Here is a 23,854-nt window from a genome sequence, read left to right on the forward strand (position 1 = left end):
AACTGAGGTCAAGAGATAATCTAATAACAAACATCAACAATCTTCAATGTTCAATAAATATGTCTATTTCTCACATCCATTTCAAGCCATCATTTCTCACCTTGACTAGAGCAATAACCTTCTAACTGATATTCCTACTTCCATTGTTACTTCCTTACAATCTATTCTTTATACAATAGCCAAAGTGATTCTTTTTAAAAATATTTATTTATTGAGTTTTAGAGAGGGAAGGAATGAGAGAGAGAGAGAGAGAGAGAGAGAGAGAGAGAGAGAGAGAGAGAGATCAATTTGTTGTTCCACTTATTTGTACATACACTGGTTGATTCTTGTATGTGTCCTGACTGGGGGTCGAACCCATAACCTTGGCATATAAAGACTATGCTCTAACCAACTGAGCTACCCAGCTAGGGCTCAAAGTGATTCTTTAAAAATATATTTGTATTGATTTCAGAGAGAAGAAGGGAGAGAGAGAGAGATAGAAACATTGATGAGAGAGAAACTTCAACCAGCTACTTCTTGCATGCCCCCTACTGGGGATTAAGCCTGCAATCTGGGCATGTGTCATGGCCAGGAATAGAACCAATGACCTCTCGGTTCATAGGTCAGTGCTTAACTACTGAGTCACACCTGCTGGGCTCAAAGTGATTTTTTAAAAATACAAGTCAGACCATGTCATCTCACAGTTCTGAACCCTCCAATGGCTGCTCATTTCACTCAGAATAAAATCATAAATTCACAAAGCCTAAATGATCTTGTCCTTATATAATTCAAAAAGTTCATCTCATGTCATACTATTTCCTGCTCCCTCTTTTCCAGGTGTGTTCCCAGCAATACAATGGCACCCAGACCAAAATAGGCATGGAATAAATATTTGCTGAAATAAATTAGTGAATAAATCAATGAAAGAATGTATGCCATGTGCCTGAAACAGTGCTGGGAACCAGCTTCTGAGTGAGTAACCTTTATGCTAGAGGGGCTTTAAGTGGAGGTCAGGAAAATACACAGTATAACCCTTTCCTTTAGAGAACTAACATTCTGAGTATAGAAACAGACCCTCTGCCAGCCTGGGAAAACAATGAGGAGAACTAGAAAGGAGTAGAATGCAAACATGATTATATCCTATCCTCAAATATAGGATAGAATGTGCCAGAAACTGCATCTTCCATTTCCTCCTCTTCTCAATATCCATTAATCCCAAATTTTAAGCTTGGTTCATCTATCTTCTCAGCAATTTCAAATGGTATTAGAAAAATTTGAAAAAAAAGTGAGGGCTTTAGATATAATGCCCAGAAGGTCTGTGGCTTCTGGGGACTATCTGGGAAGATGTCTCTCATCACTAAGGTGCAAAGGTGCACCCATATCCCAAGTGCCACTGAGAGAGAGAAATCATATATTTGGTAACATGTCTTTTATTGACTCTGTGGATTAGATTAATACTAGTATATGTGCATCTCTTCCCTGATTGCATATCCTTAAGTATGGTACTCACTCTATGGTCATCATCCCATGTGGCCAGAAGTGATTTTCCAGGTGCTTCTGGGTCTTGATCTCATCCCAATTCAGCACAGTTGCATAATCTCCTTCAAAGTCCTGGACAGAAAAAGGATAAAGGTATTAGTATAGTACCTACCCATGGAATCAAGCATCTGAGAAGTTGATGAAGGCTTGCAGGATATGGTCTACCCTTCTTCCTTTTAGGAAGCTGAGTACTTAATACCCAGCTAAAAACCATTCCTCAGCTTCCCTTGAAGCCAGGTGTGGCCCTGTGAAATTTAGATATGGGCAGAAGTGATGTGCGCAACTTTAGGGTCATTCCTTAAAAAGAAAATTGCTGGTCTTTGATTTCCATTTCTTTCAGGCTTGTATGCAGATAAGCCAGCTGTAACCATGTGAATAAAGACAACCCCCTATGCCCTAAGGAAAAGTAAAGTAACAATAAAAAAATTAGTGAATAAATCAATAGATCTTTAGATTACTTCCTAGAGCTGAGTTATTTCTTGGTATAAACTGGCCCCTTACTCCTGGACTATCATTATGTGAGAGAGAAAGAAACTTCTAACTTTTTAAACATTTTGTTTAAAGTTGAAAAGCCATTTTATTGAGGAATTTGGAGGAAGATATTTCTATCTTATTAAAATCCTTGTATTTTAGGGATTTTTAAAAAATTATAATAGCTTAGCCTATCCCCTAATTAATAAGTTTCTCTGTCAGAGAATAGCCAATGTGGAGTCTCAGAGAAGTATTGTGTTTCTATTTTTGTTTTTGTCATGTTAATTTATGACTGGAGAAAGTCTATACATTTCTTTGGACCCAAGGGTTTACTTATTTTAACTTCTGCATTGGGTTATTAGGTGAAGATAAAATTATCTATGTGTCTTTATTGAAGAATTTGTAAGAAAAAAAGGATAAGCCCTCTGTAAAAAGAGGAAATGTTGCCTCCAAACAGCATGGAGGAATGAAACCTGGGTGGCTTCCCACAAGTCAGTGTTCCCACAACGGGCTCTCTTCTCCTGTCAAACACTAGACATGTCACACTTCTGCTAGCAGCTTCCACCCACCCCTCCTCATCTCCCCTCCCCATCCCACAACCCTGGGTCCCCTACAGCCAGGTACCAATGGTTTTCTAAAGGCCCAGAGATAGATGCACTAGGCTTTCCTCTTAACTGGGTCAAAGTGGGTTTTGCTTTGGAAATTCAAACAGGAATGTAAAATGGTTGAGCTCTTTCTAGTCCAATCAAAGATGACTACTCAGCCGAAACCGGTTTGGCTCAGTGGATAGAGCGTCGGCTTGCGGACTGAAAGGTCCCAGGTTCGATTCCGGTCAAGGGCATGTACGTGGGTTGCGGGCACATCCCCAGTAGGAGATGTGCAGGAGGCAGCTGATCGATGTTTCTCTCTCATCGATGTTTCTAACTCTCTATCTCTCTCCCTTCCTCTCTGTAAAAAATCAATAAAATATATTTAAAAAAAAAAAAAAGATGACTACTCAATCCTTTGAAGGGAGCAAAGGATTACCCTTTTGAATGTGCACACTTGTGGGGTAAATCGACTATATCATAGTCTGCTCTTCGCTAGCATGGAGAATGGAAACAAGGTTAGAAGAATATATAGTATCCATGTTAAAGAGTCACTGAGTTCTAGAGGGCAGAGGGAGCACTGAGACTTCCTGATTCCAGCCAGTGCTCCTGCTGGCTACCCTGAAGTCCTGGGGATGGTCATTCCTCTCCAACTGGGAGATTGTTCTTAATCCACCTGATTAACTTCATCCAGATTTCTGTCACACCATCTCCTTTCAGGGTATTCTGTGTGAACTTGGCCTCCACAGCCACCTGGACCACATCCAAAGTTCCCCGAAACACCCCACACAAGAGACTGGAATAAGTAATGGATGGGTGGTTATCAGGAAGTTTCACAAAGACCACCAAGGGTTTATTTTCCAAAATGAGGGAGAATTCATCACCAGCTGGGCTCCAATTGGTGATACTTGGAATGACGCCCAAGTACATCTTGAACTTCACATTGGCAGTTTCCTGAAAGTCATGGCATTTCCCCACATTTGACCGTGCCAAGAAATCTTCAGTCGAACTCCAATGTTATAGCCAATTTTGTCCAGCTGTTTATTCACATCTTTGTTATTTTCCTAGTCCTTGCATAGTTGGGTGACCAGAGCCCCATTGGTCAGGGTGAAGACCTCAGAGCTCATTTTCTTGCTCTCGGTGCCATGGTTCCCCTGCCTTGACATGGTGCTGGCTACCGCAACCCACCTCATCACAGGCCCACTTTGTGACCCCTTCAGACCTATGTGAGGGTTTTATATAAATTTTCATCATGCTATAATCATCCTCTGCTCAAATCAGAGTTCAACTATCAGTTAGGAGTTAGGACTGCTAACATCAGCTTTATAAAGCCATACTGGCAACTGCTAAATGCAAGAGGAGCAATTGGTATTGTGGTAGGCAGTTAGACAGACATGAGCAAGGCAAGGATGATGGGCCAGGTACAGAAGCTTACCAGGATGGAAAGCCCCCAGTGCCTAGCAATGGACAATCAATTATAAGGTGGGACCTCACCTCCTGGGTGATTTTTCCTACAAAGCATATCACTGGTCACGTGGTTTGGACCCCCTGACCTTTCCTCCATAGAGATAACATCTATGCCTCAATTTTATTTTAGCTCTAAGCCCAAAAAGCAGCAAAACCAGATCAGTGACTCCATGGTTGCCCTCAGGACCAGTTGCATTGAATAATGACCCCCTACCCTGACACTCAGGAATCAATCAGTGGAGACCACAACCCTGAGAGGACACAACTGGAAAGCTACTGAATATTCTATTAAGATCTTCCCCTGGGACCTCCCATAAAATCTCCACTTTTAAAACACTTAGGATGAGGACCTAATGGCTCTCCCTACAAGGAGAATGCCCATGGCTTTCCCTTTCCTTTCCCCCCACCTCCCCTTGCCCCAGGCATGTTACCATTAGCTTCCTCACTCCCAAGCTCCAAAGGCCATTCCTTTATCTCTATAACTTGTTTCCTAAGTCCATTTATTCCAGGAATTACTTCTTCTACCTCTGTGATTGACTAAATAAATATTCTCTTACAGTTTGGGTCTTTGCTCTGAATTCCTTCCTAGCCAGAACCCAAGGACTGAGGTTGCTGAACCCAGGTCCAGTGTGACCCCATGGATCTAACACCCAGTGCTATTCCCACTGCCTATAACAGTATGCTGGTTAATGTTTAGCAAATAGCCAACTCCCCCTACCCCCAGAAAAAAAAAAAGCTTAATTCAGATAATTCACTAATTTCTATGACATAAATACTCTCACCACAGATGATTTCGTTATCAATGTGACATCACAGAATGTGGAAGTTGGGAGGAGATGCACCCAATTGAATCTTGAGAGCTGGTACAAGCCAGATCAAAGCCCTCATTCTGCCATGATTTTAGCTAAAAGATCTTAAGAAAGCTACTTCCACTATCTAAGACTGTTTCCTCATCTGTAAAATGTAGATAATACTTTGTCTTTCCTCCTAACTAGAGTTATTGTTAATGTTATAGCATAATAAAAGTTAGGAAAATTCGAGGACAAGTGGAATAGGGAAACTAAGATAGAGTTAAACAGCAGTTTGCAGACACCTGGTAAATCCCATCTTCCCTAAATCAAGGACACTTGAGAGTAAATGGTTTGCACTTCTCTTCCTAAGCCAGAGGATAGATAGCTTAAACCACCCTACTCAGGGAACAGATAACAAATCCAATTAGTGTCATTCGTCAACCACACCCAAGGACCGACAAATTAAAAGAATAAAACTCATTTTGGTACACTAGCATAAAGCTGATGAATATTCTATTAATTCACCCCTAACAACTCCCTTAAAAGCACAGCCTTTAAAACTCCAAAAAATGAAACTAGATCACCAACTTACACCATACACAAAAATAAACTCAAAATGGATAAAGGACTTAAACATAAGACCGGAAACCATAAAAATACTAGAGGAATCCACAGGCAGCAAAATCTCAGACATATGCCAAAGCAATTTCTTCACTGATACTGCTCCTAGGGCAATGGAAACTAAAGAGAAAATAAACAAATGGAACTACATCAAAATAAAAAGCTTTTGCACAGCAAAGGAAACCATCAACAAAACAACAAGAAGACCCACTACATGGGAGAACATATTTGCCAATGATACCACCGATAAGGGTTTAATTTCCAACATTTACAGGGATCTCATGAAACTTAACAAAAGGAAGATAAACAATCCAATAAAAAAATGGGCAATGGACCTAGATAGACACTTTTCGAAAGAGGACATACAGAGGGCCGAAAGACATATGAAAACATGCTCAAAGTCACTAATTATATGAGAGATGCAAATCAAAACGACAATGCGGTATCATCTCACACCTGTCAGAATGGCTATCATCAACAAATCAACAAACAACAAGTGTTGGAGAGGATGTGGAGAAAAAGAAACTCTTCTGCACTGCTGGTGGGAATGCAGACTGGTGCAGCCACTGTGGAGAACAGTATGGAGCTACCTCAAAAAACTAAAAATGGAACTCCCATTTGACCCAGTGATCCCACTACTAGGAATATATCCCAAGAAACCAGAAACGCCAATCAGAAAGGATATATGCACCCCTATGTTCATAGCAGCACAATTCACCATAGCTAAGATTTGGAAACAGCCCAAGTGCCCATCAGCAGATGAATGGATTAGAAAACTGTGGTACATATACATGATGGAATACTATGCTGCAGTAAAAAAAAAAAAAGGAACTCTTGCCTTTTGCAACAGCATGGATGGAACTGGAGAGCATTATGCTGAGTGAAATGAGCCAGTCAGAGAAAGATAAATACCACATGATCTCACTCATTTGTGGATTATAGAGAACAACATAGACTGATGAAAAGGGACAGACCCAAAGACTGAGAAACAGCGATCAGGCTACCAATCCCCAGAAAGAAAGTAGGGGAGGGCGGGGGTAAGGGGAAGAGATCAACCGAAGGACTTGTATACATGTATATAAGCCAAACCAATGGACATGGACAACAGGGGGATGGGAGCATGAGTGTGCGGGGCAGGGGGGGGAGGGGGAGGTTAGGGGTTAATAGGGGGGATGAGGACACATTTGTAATACCTTAACTAATAATAATAATAATAATAATAAAAAACTTACCAGACATACAAAGAAGAAGGAGAATACAAACCACAACAAGGAGAACATTTTATCAACTGAAACCAATTCAGAGCCAACACAAAGACAAAAAGCTAAGTAGAGACAGAAAGTATTAAAAAGATTGAAATTGAACTTTAATGAAAACTACAATGTGTGAGATGAAAAATACACTAATGTAATTAATGGCAGATTGGACATTGTAGAAGAAACAAATCAGTGAGCTTGAAGACTATAAATGATCTAAGATAAAACAGAGACTGTTGAAGCATGACATTATTGATACATACTACAACATAATGAATCTCAAAATAATTATACCGAGTGAACAAAATCACGCACACATACAAATATATACTGTATGATTCCATTCATATTAAATTCTGCAAAATGCAAAATGATCTATAGTAATAGAAAGCAGATCAGCAGTTGCTTAGGGAAGAGAATGGCAAGCTAGGGTGGGAGGGAAAGGAGGAAGAGAACATGTTTTGGAAGTAATATAGTATATGTTCATTATCTTGATTTTGGTAATAACTTCAATGTATACATATGCCAAAACTGATCAAATTGTATACTTTTAAAATATTTGAAATTTATTGTTTTGAAAAATTATATCTCAATAAAGCTGCCAAAAAAGCAAAAAAAAAAAAAATAAATTATCTTTTTCAATCCAAAAACAGTATGTCTTCTTTTTTTATTAATGTCTTCTATAATTTATTTCAGCAATGTTTTGTCAAAAATCTAAGACTGTATAAACTGGGTTGAATTTATTTTGAGTAAACTTCTTTTTGATGTTTTTGTAAATAAAGTTATTTTCTTAGTTTATTTTCTGTTGTTTTTTTTTGTTGCTAGTTTATAGAAATTAAACTGATTTATTTTGAAGTGTTGACCTTGTATCCTACAGCATCTTTATTGAATTTATGTATTAGCACTACTTGGTTATACTACCAAATATATATATTATACATTTTATAACTATATATATATGTGTGTGTGTGTGTGTGTGTGTGTATAGAGAGAGAGGGTTATAAAATGCATAATATATATAACTTTAATTATATATAACTAAATGTATATATATAGTTATAAAATGTATAGTAATATATAACTACATATATAGTGATAAAATGTATAATATATATAGAACTATATAAAATATATAATTTTATTTATTCCTTTCCTATATAGGTGCCTTTTGCCCCTGCCTAGAACATCCTATCTAATAAAAGAGAACCATGGTAATTAGCATATGACTTCTACCCTTCCCATTGGCTAATCAGGGCGATATGCAAATTAACTGCCAGCCAAGATGGCGGCTGGCAGCCAGGCAGCTGGAAACGAACATGAGGCTTGCTTGCTTCAGTGACTGAGGACTGCAACATTCCCTGCCTGCCTTGCCGGCCTCTGAGCCTGCAGTTTGAAACATTGTAACAAATATAGAAGCTAAAAAAAACCCCCCAGAAACCAGCTTTCAGCCAGCCGGGATCTCAGAACTGGAGTTATACATTGTTTCAATTATAGAACCCAAACAAACCAGATACCTCCTTTCAGCAGCTGAGGCCTTAGAGCTGGAGCCAGAGCTAAAGCTGGCCCAGAATAAAAATAAAAAAGAAAAAAAGGAGCAGTTGAGAGCTTCAGTCCCAGCCTGAAAACAGCCCTTAGCCCCTCACCCAGACTGGCCAGGCACCCCAGTGGGGACCCCCACCCTGAAGAGTGTGTGACCAGCTGCAAACAGCCATCATCCCCTCATCCAGGCTGGCCAGGCACTCCAGTGGGGACCCCCCACCCTGATCCAGGACACCCTTCAGGGCAAACCAGCCAGCCCCCACCCATGCACCAGGCCTCTACCCTATATAGTAAAAGGGGAATATGCCTCCCAGCACCAGGATCAGCGGAGCCGCGAGGCCTCCCGGCGCCGGGATCAGTGTGATAGGGGGCAGCGCCCAAATCCCCTGATCGCCCTGCGGCTCTGTGTGTGACGGGGGCAGGGCCACAACCTCCCTATCGGCCCTACTCTGTGAATGACAGGGGGGAGCTCCCCAACCCCCTGATGGGCCCTGCTCTGTGTGTGACAGGGGGCAGCGCCCCAACCCCCGGATTGGCCCTGCTCTGTTCCTGACAGGGGAAGGCGCCCTAACCCCCTGATCAGCCCTGCTCTGTGCCTGATAGGGGGGAGCTCCCCAACCCCCTGATCACCCTGCGGCTCTGTGTGTAACAGGTGCATCTCCCCAACCCTCCCCCGCCCACGGGCCCTGCTCTGTGTGTGATGGGGTAGAGCCAAAACCTCCCCATCGGCCCTGCCATGAGTGTGACAGTGGCAGCGCCCCAACCCCCTGATCGGCCCTGCTCTGTGGGTGATAGAGGGTAGCACCCCAACCCCCTGATCCTCCCTGCTCTGTGTGTGACAGGGGGTGGTGCCCAAACTCCCCTATCGGCCCTATTCTGTGAATGACAGGGGGGAGCTCCTCAACCCCCTGATCGGCCCTGCTCTGTGCATGACAGGGGGGAGTTCCCCAACCCCCTGATGGGCCCTGCTCTGTGCGTGACAGGGGGGAGCTCCCCAACCCCCTGTACAGCCCTGCTCTGTGCATGACAGGGGGGAGTTCCCCAACCCCCTGATTGACCCTGCTCTGTGCGTGACAGGGGGCAGTGCCCCAACCCCCCAATTGGCCCTACCCTGAGCGTGACTGAGGGTGGCATTGTAACCTCCCAATCTGCCCTGCTCTGTGAATGACAGGGGGCGGCACCCCAGCTCCCCAATCGGCCCTGCTCTGAGCCCGACCCGGGGCTGCACCTAGGGATTGGGCCTGCCCTCTGCCACCCGGGAGCAGGCCTAAGCCAGCAGGTCGTTATCTCCCGAGGGGTCCCAGACTGTGAGAGGGCACAGGCCAGGCTGAGGGACCCCTCCTTCCCCCTCGAGTGCACAAATTTTTGTGCACCAGGCCTCTAGTCTAATATAATTTTAGTAGAAGTGGCAAGAGTGAATGTCTTTGTCTTGTTCCTGTTCTAAGGGAGAAAACTTTTAATCTTTTATCTGTAACTATGATTTTAGCTGAGATTTTCATTACTACTGTTTATCTTTTCTATCTTTATTGTTGAAAGTATTACAGATGTCACCTTTGTTTGTTTTTTTCCCATTGATTGCCTCTACCCAAAACCTACCCCTCCTAAACCTTCACCACTCAATTGTCTGTGTCCATAAATTAATATAAGTACCCCAGTTAATCATTTCATAACCAACCCCCACACCCACCTTCCCTCTGAAATTTGTCATTCTGTTCCATGCTTCTATGTCACTGGATCTATTTTTCATCACTTTTTTTTTTTCAATAAATTCCACTTACGAGTGAGATCATGTGATACCTATCTATATCTGACTAGCTTATTTCACTTACCATAATACTCTCCAGGTTCATTCATGCTGTTGTAAATGGTAAGAGTTCTTTCTTTTTTTACAGCTGCATAGTATTCCATTTTGTAAATGTTCCACAGCTTTTTTATCCACTCATCTGCTTATGGGAGCTTGGGCTGTTTCCAAATCTTAGCTATTATAAATGGGGGATATACATACAGGTGCCTATATTCTTTCTGAATGGTGTTTCTGGATTCTTAGGATATATTCCTAGAGGTGGGATCACTGGGTCAAATGGGAGTTCCATTTTCAATTTTTTGAGGAAACTCTATACTGTTTTCCACAGAGCTGAACTAGTCTGCATTCCCACCAGCATAGTATTAGGGCTCCCTTTTCTCCATATCCTGGCCAACACTTGTCGTTTGTTGAATTGTTGATGATACCCATTCTGACAGGTGTGAGGTGATACCTCATTGTGTGGTTAATTTGCATCTCTCAGATAATTAGTGAGTAAGCATTTTTTTTTCATATGTCTCTTAGCCTTCTGTACGTCAACTTTGGAGAAGTGTCTATATAGGTACTTTGCCTGTTTTTTAATTGGATTGTCTTCCTTTTGTTAAGTTGTGTGAGTACCTTGTATATTTTGGAAATTAACCCCTTATTGGATGTGTCATTGACCAATAAGTTCTCCCATGCAGTGGGGGGTTCTCTTTTCATTATTTGTTGGTTTCTTTTGCTATGCAGAAGCTTTTTATTTTGATGTGGCCTCATATATATTCCAGAAAGCTCATATATTTTGCTCCTGTCAAGTGAAATGGTCTTTAGATACCTATTAATTTTAGGTAGTTTATAGTGGTGTTCGAGTCTTCTATTTCCTTGCTGGTCTTCTGTCTAGTTGTCCTATTACTGATTGGCTTTTAAGTGCCAGGCTTGGCAAAAGGTCCATTAAATATATTCCCATGGAGCATAAGACATCATTAGTGTTTAGCAAGAATCAGGGACATACTGGAAAGGTTTTAAAGTGTATTGGAGTTCTTTCTCTCTTTTTTTTTGTTTGTTTGTTTAGCTGTGAGGAAATGCTTCAGTGATATCTTAGTTCCACAACATGTGATAAAGATGCTGGGATTTGTTTGGAACATAATCTACTGTGAATATTGCATTGGAACACTGTTTATGTGATGAATTGCTGCCTTGTGTTAGAGTGTTGCATAGAATTACTTTTGTTTCAGAAGGTTTTCAAGAGGAAGAATCCCAGGTTTCTGTGATAAAGATCTTGTGCCAGATTCAGTGGCTGGATTTTAAAGGTGGGATCTGTTTGGCTAAGAGAGCAGCCATAAGTTAGTGTTTTAGTGATATTAATAATATCTGATATTTACATTTTATAAGGCTCTCTCCAAAGTGCTTTGTGTTAATGATTTTAATGGGGTAAAGTATTCATTTAATTTTATTTTAGGATTTAGAGTCTTGGCCTATTTTTTCCAGTTCATCATTTTCAATGTAATAAGCTTTTTATTAGGACTAGAAGGCCCTGAATTTGAATTTCCACACTTCTGCCACTAGCACTGTGGTCTTTTGTAAGTTATATCACTAATCACTTCCTCAATTTTTCATGTTAAAAGGGTGGCTAGGTTAAATACTTTCCAAGGACCTTTCACCATTCTCATTCCCGAGCTCTCACTTTGTCTTACCAGTTTATCTCTTTTTTAAAAAAAATATTTTTGACACTATTACAGATGTCCCCATTTAACCCCCACTTAGCCCCTCCCCCCTTCCCTCTGGCCATCTCCACACTGTTTTCTGTGTCTATGGGTTTTGAATATATGTTCTTTGGCTAATCCCTTCACTTTCTTTCATCCAGTCCCCCCTTCATGCTCCCCTCTGATAGCTGTCAGTCAGTTCCATGTATGAATGCCTCTATTTCTATTTTGTTCATTAGTTTATTTTGTTCATTAGATTCCACATATTATTCTTGACAGCAATCTGGACTCTATATCTTGGGTCAGTCCCAAAAGGCATGTGGGTGACTTTAAAGATTGCTTTACAAAGGAAACTCCAGATATCTTGCAACTTGGAGCCATGGAGAAATCAAACAATACTAACCTTAAATACAGCTTCCTCATTTTTCTTGGCCACCTTTATCTCATCAAATGATCCAATCAGTGGGTCCTTCTGGGATTCAATGCTGTTGTGGAAAAAAAAAAAAGGAGAGTTTTGTATGAGCCCTTCTTCTTTCTTTTTTCGGATTGCTGCCTCTCATGGGACAGACTCAGATTTTTAGCCATTTTGGCATATAACTTGGTTTTTAGAAAGAACATATTGTAGCCCTTTGGAAAATCCTCTAACAATTCCTGTGGGAAAAGTCTATTACTTGATTGATGACACTTGAGGGAGTGTGGCATTCCCAAATTAGCCCATAAGTTTTAAAACTCTTAGGTTTGTTTCTTGAATCTGTAAATAATAGTTATATACCACCCAGGCTTTAGAGCCTCAGTTTCCTCATCTGTAAAATGGAAAGAGGATTGTTCAAATTGAAGAATTCTTAACTTGGGAGACCGATAGCCAAGCATCCTATCTAATAAAAGAGAAACATGGTAATTGGCGTACGACTGCTACCCTTCCCATTGGCTAATCAGGGCAATATGCAAATTAACTGTCAGCCAAGATGGCGGCCGGCAGCCAGGCAGCTTGAAACTAACATGAGGCTTGCTTGCTTCAGTGACGGAGGACTCCAACGTTCCCCGCCTGCCACTGCAGGCCTCTGAGCTGCAACTCTAAGCAACTATGTAACAAACATAGAAGCTAAACAAAACCCCAGAAACCTGCCGGGCTTCCAGCATTGTAAGCAAAGGCCAGAAACCTACTTTCAGCAGTGGAGGCCTAAGAGCTGGAGCCAAGCCTCAAAGCTAAAGCTGGCCCAGAATAAAAAAGCAAAAGAAAAAAAGGAGCGGTTGGGAGCTTCAGTCACCCCCAGCCTGAAAACAGCCCTCAGCTCCTCACCCAGACTGGCCGGGCACCCCAGTGGGGACCCCCAACCTGAAGGGTGTGTGACCAGCTGCAAACAGCCATCATCCCCTCACCCAGGCTGGCCAGGCACCCCAGTGGGGACCCCCACCCTGATCCAGGACACCCTTCAGGGCAAACCAGCCAGCCCCCACCCATGCACCAGGCCTCTACCCTATATAGTAAAAGGGGAATATGCCTCACAGCACCAGGATCAGCGGAGCCGTGAGGCCTCCGAGCACCGGGATCAGTGTGATAGGGGGCAGCGACCAAACCCCATGATCGCCCTGCGGCTCTGTGTGTGACAGGGTGCGGCGCCACAACTCCCCCACCCCCCGCCCATGGGCCCTGCTCTGTGTGTGATGGGGTAGAGCCATAACCTCCCCATCAGCCCTTCCGTGAATGTGAGAGTGACGCCACCCCAACCCCCTGATCGGCCCTGCTCTGTGGGTGATAGAGGGCGGTGCCCCAACCCCCTGATGGGCCCTGCTCTGTGGGTGATAGAGGGCGGCACCCCAACCCCCTGATGGGCCCTGCTCTGTGCGTGACAGGGGGCTGCGCCCCGACCCCATGATTGGCCCTGCTCTGTGCGTGACAGGGTACAGAGCCCCAACCCCCCTGATGGGCCCTGCTCTGTGAGTGACAGGGGGAAATGCCCCAACCTCCTGATTGGCCCTGCTCTGTGCATGACAGGGGGTGGCACCACAACCTCCCCATCGACTCTGCCTTGAGTGTGACAGGGGATGGTGCCCCAACCCCCCAATCGGCCCTACCCTGAGCTTGACTGAGGGTGGAATCACAACTTCCAGATCGCCCTGCTCTGTGTATGACAGGGGGTGGCTCCCCAACTACCCAATTGGCCCTGCTCTGAGCCCGACCAGGGGCTGCACCTAGGGATTGGGCCTGCCCTCTGCCACCTGGGAGCAGGCCTAAGCCAGCAAGTCGTTATCTCCCGAGGGGTCCCAGACTGCGAGAGGGCACAGGCCAGGTTGAGGGGCCTCCCTCCCCTCCAAGTGCACAAATTTTTGTGCACCGGGCCTCTAGTACAAAGATAAAATCCCCACACACTTTCTTAAGTTGTATGCAAAATTATATTTACATATATTTTGGGTAGAGAGTGCATAGCCTTCATTAGATTCCAAAACATATCCCATAATTGAAAAGAGGTTAAATAACCACTCTTTTAAATGAGCTAACTTAGAACTCTAAAACACTGAAACCCTTTGAAGTAACATAGAAAAGTGGCTCTCAAAGTATGGTCTATGGACCAGAAGAACTGCAACACCTGAGAACTTGTTAAAAATTCAGGGTATCTGTTCTACTCCCAGATGTATTAAATCACATTTTTTTAAGTGGGATTCAGAAATCTGTGTTATAGCAAGCAATTGAGGTGATTCTAATATACATGAAAGTTTGAGAACAACTGACCTAGAACAATTCCATCTTGTTGCTTGGCAGGAAAACCAAGTTCAGGGAGGGAAAGGATTCACCTAAGGTCATGCAGTAAATCAGAACCCAGGTCTTTTCACTCCCAAGGCAAAACTCACTTCCCTATACTTCCAAAAATTTCATAGCTCTGAAATTCTATGGAGTTAAGCAAAGGAAAATCACTGAAAAAACTATCAGTAAAGACAATAGCTTTGTTCCACAGTTCAAAATACTTCATTGCCTTGAATACCTTCTTCCACTTTAGAGCTGCTATGATTAAGGAATGCTTATATGCCTCAGTGTATTTTTATAGGAGAAATAGAATAAAACTCTGTAATATGGTAAAACTTTATTCTGACCTAGTGCATTGCTTTAACTTCCCTTTTGTTTATGCCCATAAAAAAAGTAAATATGTTTTTTCCACCCTCTTTTTCTTTGACTGAAGGTATCAGCTCTGAAACCAGGTGATACAATTATAGCTGTAAATTAGAGAAAACTTAGACAGACCTAAAGCTATTTTGATGGATCAATGATGAAAGCATCAATCTCATGATACACTCTCCATGAAAAGTATCACAGAACAAGAACTAAAATAAGACACATATTCCAATTTTATAAAATGTTCCCTTCTAGATACAATTTAGTTTTTAGCCAGTGTGATATTAGAGGAAAAAAATAGTTTTAAGCTGAGAGCTGAGGGCCTCAATTTTACTTTCTGACAAATAGGATTATAGCTATCCTACAAGGCTTCTAGAATACTTGCAAGGTCCATTGTGGAAGCAGATATGAAGGTGCTTTAGACATAGCTTATAATATAAAAGCATAAAAGTTCTCTCTCACTGTCTGCCTCTTATGTGTTTCCATTTGTTCCAAAATATCATATAATAATTCCCACTGTTCACAAATCCTGAAGAGCCCTAGCTGATTTGGCTCAGTGGATAGAGCATCAGCCTGAGGACTGAAGGGTCCCAGGTTCAATTCCAGTCAAGGGCACATGATAGGATTGAGGGTTCGATCCCCAGTAGAGTGCATGCAGGAGGCAGCCAATGATTCTCTCTCATCTTTGATGTTTCTATCTCTCTCTCCCTCTCCCTTCCTCTCTGAAATCAATAAAAATATATTTTTAAAAAATCCTGAGGAAAATGCACCAGAAATGTGGGAAGACAGTTTGGGCCGGGTGGTTCAGTTGGTTGGAGCCTCGCCCTATACACCAAAAAATTGCAGGTTTAATTCTGGTCAGGGCACATACCAGGGTTGTGGGTTAGGTTCTGGTAAGAGAGTGTACTGAAAACAAATCATTGATGTTTCTCTCTCACCTGGCTCACATGGATGTTTTCTCTCTCTCTCTCTCTCTCTCTCTCTCTCTCTCTCTCCTTCTCTCTCTAAAAATTAATAAAAACATAGCCTCAAAAAATTGGGAAGATAATTTTGGCATTTTACAGGCAGTATAAAAGAGCAGATAAGATCATGGGCTCTGGGACAATTTTTCTTAGGTTTGCGTCCTAGCTGTGAGGCCTTTGACACACTAGTTAACTTATCTGTGTCTTAGTTTCTTCATCTATAAACTAGAGATAATAATAGTGGCAAAGTTATAATGAAGGGTACATGAGTAAATACATGTAAGATATTTATAATGCCTGAAAATTATTACTTGATAAAAATTAGCCATTAGTATTGTTGTTGTTACTGAAAGAAGCTCCTGAAGTCATATAATGTCTGTTACCAGAAATTTTGTGGAGTAGTTCATTGTAGCCAGGCCTAAACATCGACAGATGCACCAAATGGAGGTTTCTAAGCAAGGACATGGGGCATCCAGATTATGAGTCAGCCATTAATAAAGTAGAAATGTTTTCTAGTTCTACTAAGATATAACTGACATATAAAAATATATACATTTAAGATGTACAATGTGATTATTTGTTACACATACATATTGTGGACTACTTACCATGATAAATTTAGTTAACACATTATTTTAATATGTTCTGTTTTTTAGAGAGAGAGGAAGGGAGAGATAGAGACATCAATGAGAGAGTGGGAGACACTGATCTGCTGCCTTCTGCATGCCCCCTACTGGGGATCAAGCCTGCAACCCAGGCATGTGCCTCGGCTGGGAATTGAACTGGTGAACTATTGGTTCATGGGTTGATGCTCAACCACTGAGTCACACTGGCCAGTCTAGTTAACACATTCTTTGCCTCATGTTATTATCATTTTGTGGTTGTTATGGTGAGAATATAAACCTTTACTCTCATAGAAAATTTCAAATAAACAATACAGTGTTCTTAACTATAGTCATCATGTTGCACATTAGAGCTCTGGAACTTATTCATCTTATAACCAGAAGTGTGTACCCTTTGACCAACATCTCCCCATTTTTCCCAACCCTCAGCCTCTGGCAATGACCATTCTACTCTGTTTCTATTGGATTTATTTATTTAGTTAGTTAGTTAGTTGGTTAGTTATAATAGCTAAGCTCTGGAAACAGCCTAAATGCCCATCAGTAGATGAGTGAATAAAAAAGCTAGAGATACTAAAGATGGCTGCTGATGGGACAGCAGGCTGCAAGATAGTGTCTGAGTGAGAGGGAACGGAGAGTGTGTGAAATGTGGGGAGTGACTGTATTTGTGAGTGAGGGACAGCCATATCCCATGGGACTGTTGGGGAATGGCAGACCAGGCGCCCCTGGCCAGGCAGCCTCTACTACTGCTGAAATCTCTCCCAGAGCAGCCAGCTCTGCTGCAGAGACTGCCATCCTGAAGGGGAGACCGGCTGTGATTGGAAGCACAGCCTTACCTTCAACTGGGGAGACCTCGGAAACCTCCTAAGATCCTACAACCACAACGCTCAGGGACCAGCTGTCTCAGCTACGAACCCACAAACACTGACACTCCAGCCACCCTAACCACGGGCGCCTAAAAAGTCTGTCCAGGGGGAGACAAAGTGGCGCCAAATACGTGGACAGGCCCTGTGCCTTCTCATGGAGCAGACAGAAGGAACAGCTGAATCAAATAACATCCACCTGTAACTGGTGAATTAAACACAGCTAGTGAGGCAATCTGTGAATGGAAAAGTCAAATATTGCCTAGAGAGAGGTGAGATCTGGGATCCAGGCTGGAGGGAGAAATGCACACAGTGGGGATGAGAGTCTCAGAGGGAGACTGCACCCCACCAAATCCACGGCCCTTGGGGTCAGTGTAGCCCTCCAATGTGGAAGGAGGTCCACAGGGCTGCTGGCCGAGGGGGACTCTAGATATTAGCCCACAGCTGGGCTGGGGCCAGAAAGGCAGCTTGAAGTTCTATACTGCCTGTGCAGTGCCAGGGGAAAAAGGCATGAGTCTGCACGATTTCTCTGTCCTTTTATCTTTATACCTCCTTGCTTTTGCTTTCTAAGTCCAGTACATAGGATCTTCCAATTAAAAACACTCACTGAGACTGCAGAGGAAAGTTGTTTTTGTGGAAACTGGGGGTCAGAATAAGGAGAGGACAAGCCAGAAACCAGCTCTGGGGCAGTCCATCCCTCTAACTGAGTATTAAGTGCAGCAGGGAAAGAAGAGTCTACTCTAAACACTGCATAGAGGGGCATTTAATCCTGGATATTAATACAGAAACACTGCCATCCAGGGGTTGTGTCAGAAATTGATTCTTGTGTAAATACAACTGAAGGCAGGGAGAAATAAAGTGAGCAGAGAGTTCCAGCCTGCCTGAAACAAGGTTCTGGTTTATGATACAGAGGAGAGATGGATCTCAGGGAACTTCAACACTGTGCTAACTACCTGACAGGAAACAGACGTGCCAAGCAGAACAGTAGAGGAAGTGAACGAATTTAAGTACTTCACTTTTTTATTTTTTTATCTTGTACTTAAGAAACTAAATTTTTTTCTCACTTGACTTTACTTTTTTATTATTATACTAGAGGACCGGTGAACAAAAATTTGTGCACTGGGGGGGGGGGGGGGTTCCCCTCAGCCCAGCCTGCGCCCATTCACAGTCCAGGACCCCTTGGGGAATGTCCACCTGTCGACTTAGGCCCACTCCCTAGGGGATCAGGCCTAAGCTTGCAGTCAGACATCCTTCTAGCAGCCAGGGAGCCCTTGGGGATGTCCGACTAAAGGCTTAGGCCCCCAAGGGATCAGGTCTAAACCATTATTTGGACATTCTTAGTGCTGCCACGGAGGTGGGAGAGGCTCCTGGCACCACCACTGCGCTGGCCAGCCATGAGCCAGCTTCTGGCTGAGTGGCACTCCCCATATGGAAGTGCACTGACCACCAGGGAGCAGCTCCTGCATTGAGCATCTGCCCCCTGGTGGCCAGTGCACATCATAGCAACTGGTCATTCTGCCGTTCAGTCAATGTGCATATTAGCCTTTTATTATTATTATAGGATGCTCCTATTTCCCCCCTTTAGCCCCCTCTACCCAGCTCTTGCCCCCCACTTCTCTCTGGCCATCACCATACTGTTGTCTGTGTCCATGGGTTGTGCATATATTTTCTTTGGTCAATCCCTTCTTTAAATTCACTTCTTTAAATTTGTATTTTCAGATAAGTGCTTATAACTGCACTATTATATATTTTCTATCATATCATTTAGAATTAAGATATTTTTAATTGAACCCTTGTAAATTTTAGTGCAATTTAATAAATTATGCTAGAAGAAATTAGGAGATTTTTTATGTAATGCAGATACATTTCAATTAATATTTTATTAATTTTTAAATTTTTTAATATTTTAATTTGAAATAATCTCATACATCTAAAAAAACTATAAAATATTACAGCATATTATATGTACCCTTCACCCAATTTCTTAGGTGTTAATAATTTAAACATAACCATTATACAACTAACAGAATTTGGAACATATTTTTCTTATAATCTCTTTAATGTTACTTAATCCATTTACTTTGTTTTTGTTAATCTTCACCCAAGGATATTTTTCCATTGAATTTTAGAGAGAGTGAAGGGAAAGGGAGAGACACATTGATTGGTAGCCTCCTGCACATGCTCTGATAGGGACTAGGGTTCAAGCCAGCAACTGAGGTACATGCCCTTGACTGGAATCGAACCTGGGACCCTTCAGTCCACGGGCTAATGCTCTATCCACTGAGCAAAACAGGCTGCAGCTTAATTCATTTAATTTTAATCTATATGTGTCTTTATATTTAAAGTGGGTTTTGTTTTTGAGGAGAGGAAGAGGAAGAAAAAGGTAAAGATACAAATTATGAACAACAAATATGCATCTATCAACAAGTGAATCTAAGAATCAAGTGAATAAATAATCTGATGAACAGAATGAACTGGTGATTATAATAGAATCAGGGACATAGAAAGGGAATGGACTGACTATTCTTGGGGGGGGGGAAGGGGTGTGGGAGATGCGGGAAGAGACTGGACAAAAATCATGCACCTATGGATGAGGACAGTGGGTGGGGAGTGAGGGCGGAGGGTGGGGCAGGAACTGGGAGGAGGGGAGTTATGGGGGGGGGAAAAAAGAGGAACAAATGTAATAATCTGAACAATAAAGATTTAATTAAAAAAATAAAGTGGGTTTTGTTTTTGATTCACCCTCATAATCTGTCCTTTAATTGGTGCATTTATGCCACTGACTTTCAGAGTGCTTACTGATAGAGTTACTACCATATCAGGCGGGTTCTGGGTCTTCTGGGTCCCGCCCTGCCTTGCCTTTTTTTCTTCTTTTTTTCTAAGACATTTCAATTTATTTAAAAGAAGCCAATATACAGGATATAAAGGGTATGATATTTACAACAGTACAGTAAATAGGTTGGTTTTCCGGTAGGATCAGTAGTCTTTCAGTGAGTATTAACCCCCTTTCCCCTTGATGCTCGACCCAGCTGGCAGACAAACAGCAACAGTGGGGTGGGATGGGACTGCAGGATAGAAAGTCTCCCTAAAGGGATTAAAAATCACGTAGATACTAAAATGTCCACGAAGGGGTCTTGGGGGTGAGGGGTGCCTCTGCCTCATTCCTTTGAGGACTTGGCAGCAGGAATGCTGAGAGATTTGTCCCAAACTAACACACGGCCCACCCTGAGCCTGTAAATCTTTCACCCATGGAATATTCCCTTCCCGAGAGAATCAGCCCTAATCCCTCAGCCAGTGCCTGGAGGAGCCGCCCAGGCCGTGGGCACAGCCAGGACTGTGGACATCTCATGGCCTTTCCACTCCCACTCCAGCTGCCTAACAACTCTGCACTGCTCCCCTCGCCCACCTCCCCCGTCACTCCATCAGGACACCGTGCACAGGAGGGTACACTGGTTTTCCCATGCACATTGCGAACTGGCTGTTTCTGTTTTCTGGAGTAAAAAGGTTCCTGTGGGTCAGTTAAGGTCTCTGCTTGGCAAGAAGTTCTGTAACAGAGCCACTGACCACACCCACCTCCTCTGGGCATGGAGCAGCTCCGGCCCTCAGAGCTCATCTCTCCAGCAGAACTGAAGGGAAGACCGTGTGTACCCTTCTGTCCCTCACCCTTCACATGCCCAGAACCATCAGTGTCACACTTCTTAACTCCTATCACTGTATTTCATCAGTTCCATACTGTTTTACTAATCATGAATCTAAACAGATTGGTTCAAAAGGAGATCCTTCTATTTTTAAAGTAGCTGGGGCTTCTGGGGGAAGGCCTTGCCTTGCAGCCTGGACCCACTGATGAGCGGATCCCGGGCCCCAAGGCAAGACCCACTCCAGGGGCTTCTGGGGGCGGGCCTTGTCTTGCAGCCTGGACCCGCTGATGTGCGGTTCCCGGGCCTCAAGGCAAGACCTGCTGCTGGAGGAGGGCCTTGCCTTGCAGCGCCAACCAGCTGATGGGCAGTTCCCAGGCCACAAGGCAAGACCGGCTGCTGAGGCTTCTGGGGGCAGTCCCCACTGGGGTGCCTGGCCAGTCTGGGTAAGGGGCTGAGGGCTGTTCTTAGGCTGCCTGCACCCCCTTTAGGGTGGGGGTCCCCACTGGGGTGCCTGGCCAGTCTGGATGAGGGGCTGATAGCTGTTTTTAGGCTGCCTGCACCCCCTTTAGGGTGGGGGTCCCCACTGGGGTTCCTGGCCAGTCTGGATGAGGGGCTGAGGGCCGTTTTCAGGCTGGCAGGTGACTGAAGCTCCCAACCTCTCCTTTTCTTCTTCTTCTTCTTCTTCTTCTTTTTTTAAATTCTGGGATTTATTTACCTTCTATGGCTGTCACTGGAGCTGAGAGCCAGCTTCAGCTCTGAGGCTGGCTCCAGTTTGAGGCCTCGGCTGCTGAAAGCAGGTTATCTGGGCTTTGTTTAGCTTCTATAATTGAAACTCTGTTGCCATCACTGGCGCTCTAAGCTCTGAGCCTGCTGACGGCTGAAAGCAGCTATCTGGGGTTTGTTTAGCTTCTATAATTGCAACATTGTTGCATCCAGAGCTCAGAGCTGGGCTGTCACAGGCCGGGAACATTGGCTTCCTCCGTCACTGGAGCAAGCAAGCCTCCTGTTCGCTTCAGCTGCATGGCTGCCGGCCGCCATCTTGGTTGGCAGTTAATTTGCATATCCTGCTGATTAGCCAATGGGAAACATTCGGGGGTATGGTCAATTTGCATCTTTCTCTTTATTAGTGTAGATTGGAAGTCTGTACTTAATGACAACCTTTCTTCAATTCCTCTCCCCAGCCCCCATATCTGTTAACCACAACTCTGATCTCTTTTTCTTTTGTTTTTCTTTTTTGTTTATTTATTCAATTATTGACACTATTTCAGATGTCCCTCATTTTCTCCCCCTCTGTTCCTTCCACCCAGCCCCTGTACCACCTTAGGCCTTCACCACATTATTGTCTGTGTCCATGAGCTATGCATTTATGCATATATCTTCTTTGGTTAATCTCTTTTAGTGCCCCCCGACACCTCTCCCCTCTGACATCTGTGAGCATGTTTCATATATCCATGCCTCTGGACCCATTTTGTTTGTCAGTTTATTTTGTTCATCATATTTCACACATTACTGAGATCATGTGTTATTTGTCTTTTTCTGACTGGCTTATTTCACTTAGCATAATAATCTTCAGGTCCATTCATGCTGTCAGAAAAGGGTAAGAGAACCTTCTTTTTTATAGCTGCATAGTATTCCATAGTGTAAATGGACCACAGCTTGCCCTGGGTGGTGTGGCTCAACTGACTGGAGCATTGTCCTATATATTGAAATGTCATGGGTTTGATTCCTGGTCAGGACACATACCTGGGCTGTGGGTTTGACACCTAGTCTGGATATGTACTGGAGGCAACTGGTTGATGGGTCAATGTTTCTCATCTCTCTCTCTCTCTCTCTCTCTCTCTCTCAAATCAGTGACCATATCCCCAGGTGAGGATTAAAAAATTAAAAATAGCCTTGGCCAGAGTTTCTCAATGGTTAGAGCACTGGTTTGTTCACCAAAGAGTCATAGGATTGATTCCTGGTCAAGGGTATGTACCTGGGTTGCAGGTTCAATCCTGGACCCCTGGGGTGTGTGGAAGGCAACCAATGTGTCTCACATCGATGTCTCTCTGTCTCTGTCTCCATCCCCCCTCCCTCCTTTCCACTGTCTCTAAAAATCAATGGAAAAATTATCCTTGGGTGAGGATTAACAAAAAAAAATGTACTACAGTTTTTTATCTACTCATCTATTGATGGACACTTGGGCTATTTTCTAATTGACTTTAGAGAGAGGAAGGGAAAGAGAGAATCATCGAGGGAGAACCAAGATGGCGGCATAGGTTAACGCCGGAGTTTGCTGCCTTAAACAATTACTTCAAAAGTGAAACCAAAAAACGGAAGGGACATCACCCAGAACCACAGGAACGCTGGCTGAGTGGAAGTCCTACAACTAGGAGGAAAGAGAAACGCATACGGACACTCAGAGGAGGCGCAGTGCTGAAGTCAAATTCTGAGGTGCGGAGTGCGCGGAGCCGGCTGGCGGCGGAGGGCGCGGTTGGCGTTTTCAATCGGGAGGGAGTCGCAGACTCTGAGCTCCAGATCCGGGTGAGTCTTTAGGGACCCAGACTCAAGCAGGAGAAGCGGGACTGTCTGGCTTCGGTCAGAGCGAGTGCAGCTTTCTCTCCGAGGTTTGCAGCCATTGCTGGGACTCAGAGAGGCAGAGCCCCTGGGGACAGGACTGAGAGCCGCCATCACTGCTCTCTCTGGCCCACCCTATTGATACTGTGCGACCCGCCCCGCCCAAAGCCCTGCACACAGGCATTTGCTGGATAGCCTCAGGCAAAGGCTAGATTAGCACCTCCCTAGAGGACAGAAGTTCTCTCACTGCAGACACAGCTGATTCTCATAGCCACTTGGCCTGGAGGTCAAACCCTCCCTGGAATTAGCTACAACAATCAAGGTTTATAAGACTGCGCACAAAGACCACTAGGGGGTGCACCAAGGAAGCATA

General features: G+C 43.6%; 1 protein-coding gene and 1 pseudogene across 2 annotated transcripts in view; both read right to left on the reverse strand.

Moving 5' to 3' along the window:
• Positions 1–23,854, reverse strand: part of LOC308510763 (vascular endothelial growth factor receptor kdr-like) — a 435,828-nt gene that overhangs the window by 17,756 nt on the left and 394,218 nt on the right. The window contains exons 28-29 of the mRNA XM_081080791.1: positions 12,137–12,218; positions 1,490–1,590 (exon numbers count right to left, since the gene is read on the reverse strand). Of these exons, the coding sequence (XP_080936917.1) occupies positions 1,490–1,590; positions 12,137–12,218 (183 nt within the window). The remainder of the gene's footprint in view (positions 1–1,489; positions 1,591–12,136; positions 12,219–23,854) is intronic.
• Positions 3,216–3,742, reverse strand: LOC308510767 (trafficking protein particle complex subunit 3-like; annotated as a pseudogene). The gene has a single exon. The product of its transcript is annotated as a trafficking protein particle complex subunit 3-like (transcript).

Source organism: Myotis nattereri, assembly GCF_964212035.1.
Source record: "Myotis nattereri genome assembly, chromosome: X".
Classification (NCBI taxonomy): Eukaryota; Metazoa; Chordata; class Mammalia; order Chiroptera; family Vespertilionidae; genus Myotis; species Myotis nattereri.